Source organism: Caretta caretta, chromosome 12, assembly GCF_965140235.1.
Source record: "Caretta caretta isolate rCarCar2 chromosome 12, rCarCar1.hap1, whole genome shotgun sequence".
NCBI classification, from domain to species: domain Eukaryota; kingdom Metazoa; phylum Chordata; order Testudines; family Cheloniidae; genus Caretta; species Caretta caretta.
Window position 1 is genome coordinate 3,619,071 of NC_134217.1, and position 12,858 is coordinate 3,631,928.

At 49.7% G+C, this 12,858-nt stretch overlaps 1 protein-coding gene and 1 non-coding gene across 10 annotated transcripts in view; both read left to right on the top strand.

Moving 5' to 3' along the window:
- VAC14 (VAC14 component of PIKFYVE complex) overlaps positions 1 to 12,858 on the top strand; it is a 202,426-nt gene that overhangs the window by 23,476 nt on the left and 166,092 nt on the right. For all 9 annotated transcript variants that reach the window (XR_007352308.2, XR_007352304.2, XR_007352305.2 and 6 more), the window contains 6 exons: positions 34 to 96; positions 1,347 to 1,454; positions 2,478 to 2,587; positions 3,306 to 3,412; positions 6,236 to 6,370; positions 7,259 to 7,408. Coding sequence is in view for 6 of the 9 variants with exons in the window: in XM_048816827.2 (XP_048672784.1) it covers positions 34 to 96; positions 1,347 to 1,454; positions 2,478 to 2,587; positions 3,306 to 3,412; positions 6,236 to 6,370; positions 7,259 to 7,408 (673 nt within the window). In the remaining 3 variants the exon portion in view is untranslated. The remainder of the gene's footprint in view (positions 1 to 33; positions 97 to 1,346; positions 1,455 to 2,477; positions 2,588 to 3,305; positions 3,413 to 6,235; positions 6,371 to 7,258; positions 7,409 to 12,858) is intronic.
- TRNAG-GCC (transfer RNA glycine (anticodon GCC)) lies at positions 10,786 to 10,856 on the top strand. The gene has a single exon. It is a non-coding gene; the product is annotated as a tRNA-Gly (tRNA).

The following is a 12,858-nucleotide window of genomic DNA, read 5'->3' on the forward strand; positions in this document are numbered from 1 at the left end:
CTGTGATGGCATTTTTGTTTTTGTAACTTGCAGCTTGCCGCTGATCCAGACCCAAATGTGAAAAGCGGCTCTGAACTACTGGACCGACTTCTCAAGGTAATTCCCATTTCCCTTCTTTTAGCTGACTATCCTAGGGACCCATGTCAGAAGGCCCTTGGTGGGGGACGGGGGACAGAGTTATACATTTGTTACATTTCCAGGAGGCTGTACCAGCCAATACAATCACAACTTCATCCTGTGGCTGTGGAAATCGCTCCCTTTCCTGTAGGCTGCTGCTCTGATGGAATGAGATGCTGCTTCACTGGCCATCTCCATGCTAAGGCTTCATACACCTGAAGTATTACTGGGGGGAGGGAGGAGTTGCCTTTAACACAGCAACGGGTGAACGTTAATGAAAAGCTTATTGGAGTACCTGTCTCCACCATGCTGCTCCGGGGGAAGGCTGCACTGTGATCAGTAGGTTGCATCTCCCTCACCAGGCTACAGAGTGGGGACTCTACCATTTTTTGTCTCTCATCAGGGTTCCTTGTTCCAGCAGGTGAGCTGGAGTGCTCTGTCTGTAGAGTAGAAGCTGCTGTCTCTTGTAGGAGCCTTTAATTCCAGTTCCTGATCTATGTACAGTGTGGTTCTTACCTGCCCAAACCTCCATATTTCCTCATCCTAACTCGTAGGACTAACAGGCCCCTTGACCACTCCCTTCCCTGCTCCCAAATACCAGCCCAGCGCTTGGCATGGTGCAGAGATCCATGTTGGGGAGGTAGCAGAGGGTCACTGTGGGAGAGTCCAGCCCTCCTTACACTCTCCTGTCCACTGTCCCATAAGACTGGAGCAAAGGGATTCACTGTTGCAGGAGATCTGTCATATAGTGTAGGTGAGCCCTAAAAAGGACTAGGGACACTTCTTATTACATATCAGGGTGGTTCAGTCACATGCTGTGGGGCATGAGTTGATTAGTGCGTGAGTCAAGGAAACTTCCCCCCCACTTCCATGTTCAGGGTTGTGCAATTGGGCTGGTGCATTGTGGGGAGTGAGACTTCACCTGTTTCTGAAACCTCAGTACTGACCACTGCCAGAGGGAGGATGCCTGATTCACTGACCAGTTAGGACACACCCTGTGGTCCTTTGGCTCGAGGACCAATAGTTGAGAGTCATTGCCCATGCCTAGAATTGGCTGATTTGAGCCCCATCCACTGTGGGTGACTTTTCACTTTCTAAAATATGTTCAGCCCCTGACTTGCTAAAAATAGGAAGTGGCCAGCTGGTGTCTGCGCTGGTGCGTAGGGTCTGAGCGCTGGGGGGCCAAGCCCCATCGCTGCCCTAACCTACCAATGATGGTTGTTTCATAGGACATCGTGACTGAGAGTAACAAGTTTGACCTCGTGGGTTTCATCCCGCTCCTGCGGGAGAGGATTTATTCCAACAACCAGTACGCCCGGCAGTTCATCATATCCTGGGTAAGTGTGTATGACATACCACTTGTGACGTCTGCTCCACTGCTGAGGCTCTAGCAAGGGGTGATATGGCTGTAGCCCAGGGCTGTCGAGCTCTTGTCCTCCAAAAAGTTCTAACGAAAGCTATCAAACAGCTGTGGCTGCGCTGCAGCTGGGGTTCAGTGTGCCCATCATCATAGTGTCTAGGCACATGTCCTGCTCTAACTTAGTGGATGCAGATGCATGATGTTCACTTTGTCTTGTCCTCAGACTCACTCATTCCTTAAAAGATTGAGTCACTCCTAACTTATTTCCTGCAGTTGGCCGTAGCTGTTGGCTGAGTAGCTCTCCGCAGTTCTGTTGCCATGGACTTGTAGAGTCCCAGAAGATAATGAAAACACGTAGTACATGCCTAACTTGCATAGCACTTTGTACTCTCAAAGTAAGAGCGCAAACAACCCTTCCAGTGCCTGGAGGGTAGATAAGTACCCTCTCTTTTGCAGATGGGGCAGGTGTCGTGGATTGACTAGTGCGCAGGATGTGGTGACAGAGCTGGGATGAGAACTTCCATGTTCCCTGGTACTTAGGGCATGGCTACACTGAAAACTTCAAAGCTTTGTCATGGGATTAGCTCCATGAGGGGATTGGCTCCGAGCACTGGGAGCGCGGCTCCCAGTGCTTGGAGCCTGTTTCCACTCGTGCTTTAAAGTGCTCAGACTTGCTGCGCTCAGGGGGGTGATTTTTCACACCCCTGAGCCAGCAAGTTAGTGCTATAAAATGTAAGTGTAGCCAAGCCCTTAGTCCATTGGCCCGCACTGCCCCTTGCGATGGAGAGCCCATTAGGTCATCTAGTCCAGTACCCCCAGCTCAGACAACCGTGCTCTTTACAGTACCACCTACTATTACCAAGTTTACGTGCCCCTCCATTTTTTCACTATTCCTGCACCAAAGCATCCTTCTGGGGTGGTTGGTTTGTTTTTAACTTCTAGTCTTCTCTGAAACTCACTAGGACTCTTTCTTGTCTTCCTTGCTCCTTCCCTGAGTTAGATCCTGGTGCTAGAGTCGGTGCCTGACATTAATCTCCTGGGTTACCTGCCGGAGATCCTGGATGGACTCTTCCAGATCCTGGGAGATAACAGCAAAGAGATCCGGAAGATGTGAGTGTGGGGGGGTGCGGAGCACTGGGTAAACACTCTGGGCGGGGGGGAGGGGGAGCGGCGCGTGGGACGCTAGTGAGAGATGCACAGATTTCACGACCCCAGTTTGAGAACCCCTGATGTAGAGCATGGTTCTCCTGCTGCTCTGATCTAGGCAGAGATGGTGTCTGAGAGGCAAGATGCTGATTACTGGGTCAGTGAGGCAGCAGCTCACCATGGGTTTGTCTTCCTGGCAGAGTTAGCTTGAGGTGTAACTCGAGCGTAGCCCCTAACCCGACTCCTGTTCTCACACACATCTCGAGCTCGGGGTGCTGTAAACTCAAGCTAGCTGGCCTGGCAGGGGATGTGGGTTGACGGTTAAATGCTGCTGATGCTCAAGCTCAATAATGCGGTGGGGACGCAGCTGGTCTGTGCAGCCAGTGTTATTTTGTAGTGTGGCTGCTCTCCCTCAAGCTGGGCTAACTCAAGGGGAGTTAACTTGAGTGTGGATAACTCACAGGCATGTGCTTGGTGTTGGAAACGCTCAAGCCCCCTGTTAGGATGAGTGCTGACCACCACAGCTGGTGGGAGAAGATACGTGCTCAGATTCACTGCAGCTAACTGGTGATGCCTTGGCTCTTGATGTCAGTTCATATGTACACAGGAAGGTTGGTGTATGGTCCCTGTGTTCTGTAGGCTGAGAATGAGTCTCTTAACTGGTTGTCCTTCCGCTCTGCAGGTGTGAGGTGGCCCTCGGGGAGTTCCTTAAAGAGATCAAGAAGAATCCTTCCAGCGTCAAGTTTGCAGAAATGGCCAACATTCTAGTGATTCACTGTCAGGCTTCTGGTGAGTGTGCAAAGCCCAGTGTGCTGGATAGAGCCTGGGTGGCAGCCACGGTCCCTGTGACTGTGACCAAAACCTTTGATTCGGGATTGAAGTCTGTTGTTGGTGTAGACGGCACAGTTCTCCTCTACAGCTCCCCTGCCCCTCCGAGAAAACAGGCTACAATCCTAGCACCAACACAGCACTTGTGTTGGATCACGGTTCGCTCATGGGTGAACCAGCACCAGGCCTTGGACAGGGTTGTGTTTTCAAAGGGAGGATGAGCTGCTTTGCATGGGGCTCTGAAAATCCTGTCTTGGGGAACTTCCCACCATGGAATATACTTGGAAAGCTCTTTGATTAAAGTTGACGAAGAATTGCGTTCCTGGCCCAAGCATGGGATCCCAGTGTTAGAGTTCAGGAAGCCAGGCACCATACACAGTTAGTATCTGTTCACCTACCAGCATAGTCTGGAATTAAAAATGCTGAGGGGTGGGGTTCACAAGCGCTCACCACTACCCCCACTCCTCTCCCATGGAAGTGGGTGAGTTTTACCAGTGCCTTCAGTGGGCACAGTGTGAAGCTGTCAGTGAGTGTATTTGCCAATCACCCTTCAGGTTGATTCACCACCGTAGTCTACTGGTTGTCAGTTTCTCCGCCAATAAAATGGAGCAGGATTCCGGGTTTCTATTGCCCCTTCTGCCTGAGTGTCAAGTGTTGTATAGCGACAGTAGCAGGGGCTTTGCCCCTGACACTGGGATCCCTCATATTGATGTCCCAAATGTCACTGCTCAGCCGGACAGTTTCCACCAGTGCTGTACCAGTGATATTAGAGTGACCGGAGACCTCATCGCAAATCCAGGCCCTGGTTTGTCCCATGCTCAGAAATGCTTTTTCTCACTCTCAGCAGAATGTGCTTGGAAAGATGCCTTGGTTTAAACAGATTCCTCCTGACTTTATTAGATAAAAGACCTTGGAGCTGCCCCTGCTGGAAGGTGGGCTCAGGCAATGGCCCGAGGGCTAGAAGCATTGCAAGCGTGGCCAGCAAGTCTGGGTCTCTGGGCATGCTGCTGTGCTCCGTAGCCTTTAATGCTGTCACCCCTGTGAATTACTACTGCTTGCATTACATCGCTCCAGAATTCCATTCCACAAGAACACGAAAGCCCTGAATATGACTGTGGCCATGGGACACTTCTGCCAGACCCCAAACATGCATGGAGTTATCACTTTGTAAAACAAAATGGTATCCTCCACACAGTGTGACCTCGCATGCCATTGTAGAATTGCATGCCTTGCTAAAAGTGTCATGGCACACCACTGGATTTTAGGTGTCCCAAGGACTGAAAAATTAGGCCCAAGTGCCTCAGGCTTTCTGTGGCATAGATAATTAATATGTTTAGGGTTTCTCATTTTTGGTTTTACCTGATAAACATGGATAATACGCCCCATACAAAAACCACCAAAAATACTTATTTTGATTTGAAAGCAATTGTATCTATTTAAATTCTCTGAATTTACCCATGCCAGCTAAGCCTGTAAACTAGGTCTGCCTCAGTTTTAGAGTGCCAAGTTTCATCTCTGTCTAAACTGGTATTGATAATAAAATAACACCTCTAGCAAAACCGATGTGACTTTGTGACACCCAGGCCTGAGCAACTGAATTGGGGTAAATCAGGTTATTGATGGAACAGTTTTAAAGGGTTTATTTGATTCCGTGCATCCTGCTATGTCTGTGGCCTCTTCACTGGGGTTTACCCCAACTTCAGCCATCGGCAGTTCCCCCTGCCTTAACTGCACTAATGCTGCAAGCCTTGGGTGGAGAAAGGGTAAACTGCTATAAGCTAAAAGGAGGACTTGTGGCACCTTAGAGACTAACCAATTTATTTGAGCATAAGCTTTCGTGAGCTACAGCTCACTTCATTGGATGCAACGAAAGCTCACGAAAGCTTATGCTCAAATAAATTGGTTAGTCTCTAAGGTGCCACAAGTCCTCCTTTTCTTTTTGCGAATTCAGACTAACACGGCTATTACTCTGAAACCTGCTATAAGCTGTGATCTGCATTTGTGCAGCTTACTCAGGTCTCAAGCAGGGGTTTGCATAATCTGCGCAAATAGAGGCTGTTCCTGCCTAGACTGGGTGTTCACACTGCTGGTGAGTGGGTCGCTGGATCAGGACAAACCCCCAGTGTGGAGGGGGCTGGAGGTCAAGTGGGAAGAAGGGGGCAGCTGGGTGTGCGGCCAGGCTGGTACCTCATACCAGCACTCACCCTTCTGCTGGCCCCATTAGTTTCTTCAGAATTTTCTTTAAAGCAATCTTCCTACCCCTTGTGGTTCTGAAAGAGACCCCCTGAGTGGGAGCCAGTGCAATGCTGTCTGCCTGTGTTTGCAGACAGGCCTCTTCAACGGCTACTCTGCGGTAGAACCTGGAGAGTTAAGCAGTAAATCCCCTAGCAGCCTCAGGGGAAGGAGGGAGACATGTAGAGCATACTTGGGCCTCTAGGTTGTGGTGGTGACTTAGGTGTACAATTCCTGTGGTGAGGAGCATGTTATATATACTTAACATTGATGCATGTAGTGCCCTTAACTCCCACTGACATTCATAACACTGAAGCCTAATGATTACCAGCATGTTTACATTTAGCACTTTCACTAAGCATTTTTAACATCCAGCTACTCTTGGCTTTTGGGGATGGATCTTTGGGAGAGCACCAATCACTATGACCCTGCTGATGAAACCAAAACCAGAAGCCAAGTGTCATCTCGTTGTGCATGTTGGGTAATTTGTTGAGTTTGATCCATTTGTGCTACCTGCCTCTTCCTCAGCTCTTCTTGGTCCCTGTTTTCCAGATGATCTGATTCAGCTGACAGCCATGTGCTGGATGAGGGAATTCATCCAGCTGGCTGGTCGGGTGATGCTGCCCTACTCCTCAGGGATCCTGACCGCTGTTCTGCCATGCCTATCCTATGATGACCGGAAGAAGAGTATCCTTGTTACCCAGATCAGGGGAAGCAGGCACTGCTGCCAGGCTCCAGTGTCTCTGCTTCCTCTCGGTCATGTAGTCATCACCAAGCATACGCAGCTACGAATGGGTATTCTGGGGGCCTTGTTAAAGCTCCTCAGGGAGCTAATCCCAGCTCTCCTGGCCAGAGAGGGTTTGGTGGAAGGGGGGGAAAGAAACAAAAATGTTACAGTCTTACCCCTCCTTAGGTCCCTAGGTGGGTTTAAATGACCTGACCAGGCCTGTGAAGAAGGGGAACCCAAATAGGTAAGATCTCTGGGGAGGAGGGAAATCGCATGCTGCATGTGTAATGGGGCCACTGCTGGCCCTTGGTGTCAGTCAGTGGTTAGCATGGGAAAATCACCTTCTCTGGGGCACGAGGGTGTGAACTCAGGAATGGCCCCTTCCTATAATGATGCTTGAGTCTCCTTGAAGCACTGCCTCTGAGCAGGATGAACTGCCCCATCTCTGTGGAGTGTGAGCGCTGATGTCTGATCACTTAACAGGACATATCTGGTCACCTTAGCAGACCCTTCCAGCTGTGTACTCTGGTGTGATGTGGGAGCAGAGGATCGCTACTTGGATTCGGGGGTTGCTGAGGTGGGACACAAGGAATTAGCCAACCCTCCTGCCACAAATATATAGTTCCCTCCACCCTTGCCCAAAAAAGGGTGGTGGGCAGCAATGTGAGAGGGCAGCTGTCAGAATGTATAGCTTACAGGGATGCTGTCATGGCTGGACAGGGGGTGTGAACTATGTGGGTTAGGGAATGGGAATAGCTCTGATGTATTCTTCTGGGTCCCTGCTGCATGGCTTGTCTAAGGTGTAAAGCATCTTGGATTAGATTGTTCCTTACATCCTCTCTGCTCAGGCATCAAAGAGGTAGCTAATGTGTGTAACCAGAGCCTGATGAAGCTGGTCATCCCAGAAGATGACGAAACGGATGAGGGCAAGCAATCCCTGAGCCTCCAGATGGAACCCAAGGAGGAATCCCTCTCCCAGCAGCAGGTGACCTCCAGCGGTGAGTCCCTTTTCATTGTGGCTTTGTCAGGATGGCACCCAAATAGTTAGCATTTTGGTGCTTCACCTGCATGTCCCAGGGTTGCCTGTTCAGACATATTCCAGTCAAGGCCTTGGGGAGCTGATGGACAGAGCACCTGTGAAGCGCAACATGGGACCCATTTATTAGATGTGTGATTGGGCAGATCGGTCCATCAGAATCAACGAAGCTGACGCTTTCCCCATTGGCTGCCGTTCTTTTGCTGCAGTCCAGTCTGCTAAATGCATATAAAATGTTGCATTTCCTGGCACTTCAAATCCTATTTCACAACTGTGTCCTCAGTCAAGAGAGACCTTCTGATCTGTCTTTTGTTTGTACAGCACGCAGCACAGTGGATCTGCTCCTCCTGATTGGAGCCTGAGGCTGCATCTACACCGCAGGGACTCTACTGACACAGCTACAGCACCATAGCTATGTCGGCATAATCACCTAGTGTAGACACAGCCTATGCCAGCAGAAGGAGTTTTCCATCTGGTGTAGGAACACCGCCTCAACACTGGGGGCTAGGTCAGCATAGCTACAACACTCAGTGGTGTGGATTTTTCACACTCCTCAGCGATGCTGCTATGTCTAACGCAATTTTAAGTGTAGACCAGGCCTGAGTGCTTCCGTAATATTAAATCCTAGAAACCATTGAGCATTGTAACTTGGCATGCCCCTTTACAATGCGCAGTCTAGCCTCAATATAGCCCTTGCTCAGTCTAAAGTCAAATGGCTGCAATGCAGGGGTTGTCTGTGGAAGCTATTGTTTGAGCATTTACATCATGGTAGTGAAATGATTTTTCCTTATTCCTGGTTGTAGGTTATGTCAGTACATAATTAACATGGAATCTAGGGACATGGCTCTTGCCTTTTGCATAGGTCCTTGTAAGCTTCATTATTTGGGATTGAGGAGAATTGTAATGACCTCACTCAAGTACCAGTACAACCCAAGTAGTGTGCATGTGCGTCCCTAAACTTTTTTTGCCACTTGCCAGTAACAAAAGTATTTAAAGGGACTTTGTCACCTGAAAAATCACATTTCTGTCTGAATTATTTTGCCTTCTACTATAATGTAAAACCCAAGGTCACTGTAATTGACAGACTTCTTTCTCCAGTTTACTTTATGCACTTGACAGTACCATGTGTATTTGTTAGGTGGTAATGCGCAGGAGCCCCTGTCAGAGACCAGGACTGCATTGTGCTAGGCGCTGTACAAAAAGAGGAAAAAAGCACAGTTTCTGCCTCAGAAAGCTTGTAGTCTAGTCAGTTTCATGGCTCCCCCTGTACAGTTTGTGAGTTTCTCTTGCAGAGCAACCCTGGAAAATAAATCCTCTTTGAAGATAAGAAAAAGCCAACATTCTGAGTAGATTCCCCCCAGTGTGCAGTCTGGGACTGTGATGGGGCCCACTGTGCACCCCTGCTTGCTGGGAGCCAATCAAAAAAACAAGGTTTAAGCCAAACAATGTACAAGCCTAACAAGTTGCAAGCGAAAAACTAGCCAACAAGCAACTCACAAACCAATTAAGCCAAAAACAAGCCCAATTTCTGTGGTCTCCCCACGGGTTTGGCATGTCTGGTAACAACTAGGATAAGTGAGGAAAGGTTAGAGAATAACCCTCCCTCCTTTTTTTCATTTTGTTGTCTTTGCACACTTGACAGCAGTATGCATAGTCTGTCACTGTTTCTGCTGCATAGTCTGTTTCTCCTGTTTCTGTTGACATGTTAAAAACAGAGGAAAGAAACATTCAGAATATAAAGACTGTAAAACAAACTGCCCTGAAGAATCACAGCACAGGTGAAATACATTAGGACTGCATCTAAAGAATTGTTGAAACCAATTACAGTCAAGTTGATGGAACCTACATACATTTACCAAATTTCAGGATCTATCAAACCTGTGTACTACCCATATTGCTATGGTGGTCAAAAACCTGTACCCTGCTACAGGTAGACTTGGAGCAGCCAGCAGTGTTCTGTGTGTGCTGTCAGCCCCAAATCCTGAGTAAAAAGTGGTTTGACCTTTGTGCAAAATGTCAATCTGGCAAAAACCCAGCTTACCTTCAGTCACTCCTCATATCCTGAAGTGGCATTGCATGCTTTTTCAGCCATGTCGCCAGGATGGACAAAAGCATCCCAGCACACCGTGCCCTCAGATCTCCGTTGGCATGTGATGGGGTGCACACTCTGACCCTGCCTGGCACTGCTTGTGGGGCCACTCCAGAGAGACCACTGTCCTTAGTAGACTGTGTTGTGTCAGTGACCACAGGCAGTGGCATCACAGCTGGCATTGTGTAGCGCATTTCCCAGCTCTATCTTAATCCTAGGAGTCAATGAGTCTTTGGGGCAGCATGGAAGAGGCCATGTAAGTGATCACAATGCTAATAAGAAGAGCAACCGTACTTCACAAGTCTCCTGTCAAGTCACTGCCTGGTAGGTCCTTAGGATCTTTTTAAATGTGGCTTGATCGTCACCCAAAAAGTTATTTATAGGGGCTATCCTACTTATGGCCAACAGTTGACACAGAAGTGTGTTTAGCAGTTAACTCCTCCTCACCTAGAGGTCTGGGGCAGTGACCATCTTTTTGTTATGTTTGTGCAATGCATAGCACAGTGGGGTCCATGACTAGGGCTCACCACCACCACCAATTTGAATACTAGTTGCTTTTAAGGTAGCATCTACATTAAGAAAATGACCTAATGTATTGCTGACAATGGCTATCAGCAACAGGTCCCCTGTGGTGTGTCTGTTGCCAAAACAGTTAGTCTTGATTGCACTCGAGCATGATCATCCGCTGACTCTCAATCACATTTTCTGCAGGGGTGTTGAAAATAGGTTCACTTAGTTCACTTTACCTCTTTGCCATTGGCTCAGGACAAACTGATGCAGATGACTGCGGTCAGAAACAAATGACTTTTCCAGTGCATGCAGGGCTTTCAGGCCGCACATCCATAGCTGGCAACACCATTCTCCTAGTAGCCTAGATAGCAAACTCCATGAAAGACGTGGGAGTGCGATCACTCTCGTCTGGGATTTAGGGGCTGGCAGTTTCGTTTGTATATGGCAGGGGTGGGCAAACCGTGGATCGTGAGCCGCCTGTGGCTCTTTTTCAGTTAAAATGTGCACGGCTCATGGAGGCTGCACCCTGTCCTGGCACTGGAGGCCCAGGCTTGGCATATCCCAAGGCTTCCTTCCCTGGCTGCAGCCCTGCTGGGAGGTTGCAGGGCTGCAGCGGGGAAGGCACATCCCAGCACTTTCTTAGATGTTTCCAAAGCAGGGGTGTAACCCGAAACTTCCTGACTGTCACCATGTGTGCAGCGTGAACGAAACAGCTGGAGAAGCAGTTTTTTCCAGCTGTAGCATTGGTGGTTCAGTGGTAGAATTCTCGCCTGCCACGCGGGAGGCCCGGGTTCGATTCCCGGCCAATGCAAGAGCGAGGCTTTTTTTCTTAATTAAAAGTGATTGCCATGCACCAACCTAACCCTCTGTCCTAGTTAGCCCTTTCCAGGGGACTGACTTAACAAATATGAAACCGAGTAAATCCCATTTCTAGCACCATGGGGAGAGGAGCGTTCACATTAAATATAACCCCTGTGAATCGCCCCTAGTTCTAGTGTTGCAATGTTGCGGTGTTTTCACTAGATCACGCTTTGCCTGGTCTCTGTTCAGTTGCTGACGTAGCAGCTTCAGTGTATGTGAGGAGCAGTTCCTGGCCCGGGGCGTTCCTGGGACTCTGGCCCTGTCTGCGCTATGGAAGCACATCTGCAGTTCTGCCACCTGAGCGCCAGCGATGCCCCGACGTCGATGGTGGGGAGTTTCCATCAGTGTCAATATCCCACTTCTCCAAGTGGCCCGAGCGAAGTCACTGGAAGAATTCCTTCGCTGACCTAACTGCACCTACAGTGGGGTCAGGCTGGCTTACGTACGGCGCTTGGGGTGTAAATTTTTCACACCCCTGAGTGCTGTGACTGGGTCGATCTAAATGTTGTGTAGACCAGGGCTCAGTCCTTAAACGACTGGTCAGCCTTTCCGGCAGCCGGGATATTGGTGGCTCGGTGTAGAATTCTCGCTTGCCATGGAGGCCACCGGCATTTGATTCCTGGCCAGTCTAGGAGCAGCCTTTTGAAATGTAAGCCAGTCTATCTGGAGGGGTGTGGGACTGCAGTGTGAAACGTACAGCCCCAGACTTCTCTTCCTAGGCTGAGGTTTTCAACCAGCTTTGCTGCTTTAGTTGCTGGTTGACAGGCTGCCAGCCTTTTGTAACCATCGGAGAGCAGGCGCTGCTCTCTCCCTCCCTCAGGGTGCTGGCTTGGGCACTGCAGAATCTGCTCTCCAGTGACTCTGAGCTGATCAGGAGCAGAATGAACAGTGTTCACATCACCCGCTCCTTGTACAGAGGCAGATCTGGCCAGGGTGGGGAAGACTCTGACTTGGATCTGGATTTCAAGATGTAACCAGTATCTCGTAGCCTAAGGAATTGTATTACCGGGAGTAGATTCCAGGTAGCAGCTAGAGGGGTTCAGGAACGGGGGGTGGGGCTGGAAGGTGTGTAGGGAGGAAAATATTTCCCCTTCCCCACCTATTGTTGAATGGCTTAAAAACCAGTACAATTCCCAGTGATACGTGCTGCGTTAAGAGCCCTGCAGCCAGAGGCCTTGTTCACCCCCAGACAGCTACCGTATGAACTTTCCTATCATGCCTGTTCCCTGACCCAAATGGGACCAGTTCTGGGTCTGAGAGAGCCAGCCTGTGTGGCATTCAGGCCTTCCCTTGCCTGTCAATGGAGGGACTGGTCAGTGCCAGATGGGGTGGTATGGTTTGCGACTGGACACCCTGCCCCATTACTAATTGGACTGGGACCCAAGAGGTCCGTTCTCAGATATACCGGTCAGTCACTGGATGGGGAAGTGACCAGATCGTCTAGTTCAGTTCCATTAACTTAATTTTGGGGCAAGGTTGGAATTTCTTCCTCTGAAGTTAGGAAACCAGTTTGCAAGCCTTGATGGTGCTAGCTGGGTTCCTTTTATGTAAGGGCTGTGGCAAGGTGGCCGATGTTAGTCTGGTGGGTCCTGCGCTTTTCTTGGCGGGGAGCTAAGATGCCACCCTTTGCCCCTGCTCTTGGGTGCCGAGGGCCCCGCGACTAGCCCGGGAAGGTGTTCGAGGAGGGAAGCGGGGGAAGGGTCTGGGTTTGCTCCGAGTCCCAGCCCCTCTCAACTCCTGCGGGTTTCTTACCCTCATCCCCCTTAGGTGGGGTTACCCTCGGTCCTTAAATGCTGGGGGGAAGGGAGTCTCCCTGCCCTGCTGGGGGAGGGTCTCCCTTCCTTCAGTTCTCAAGTCTTCCAAATCTCTCCACACACCTCCAAGCTCCAGTCCTTTTTCCTTCCTCCTCCTCCTATGTCTGCCTGATGCAGGGGGGTTTTATTAGGTTCCTA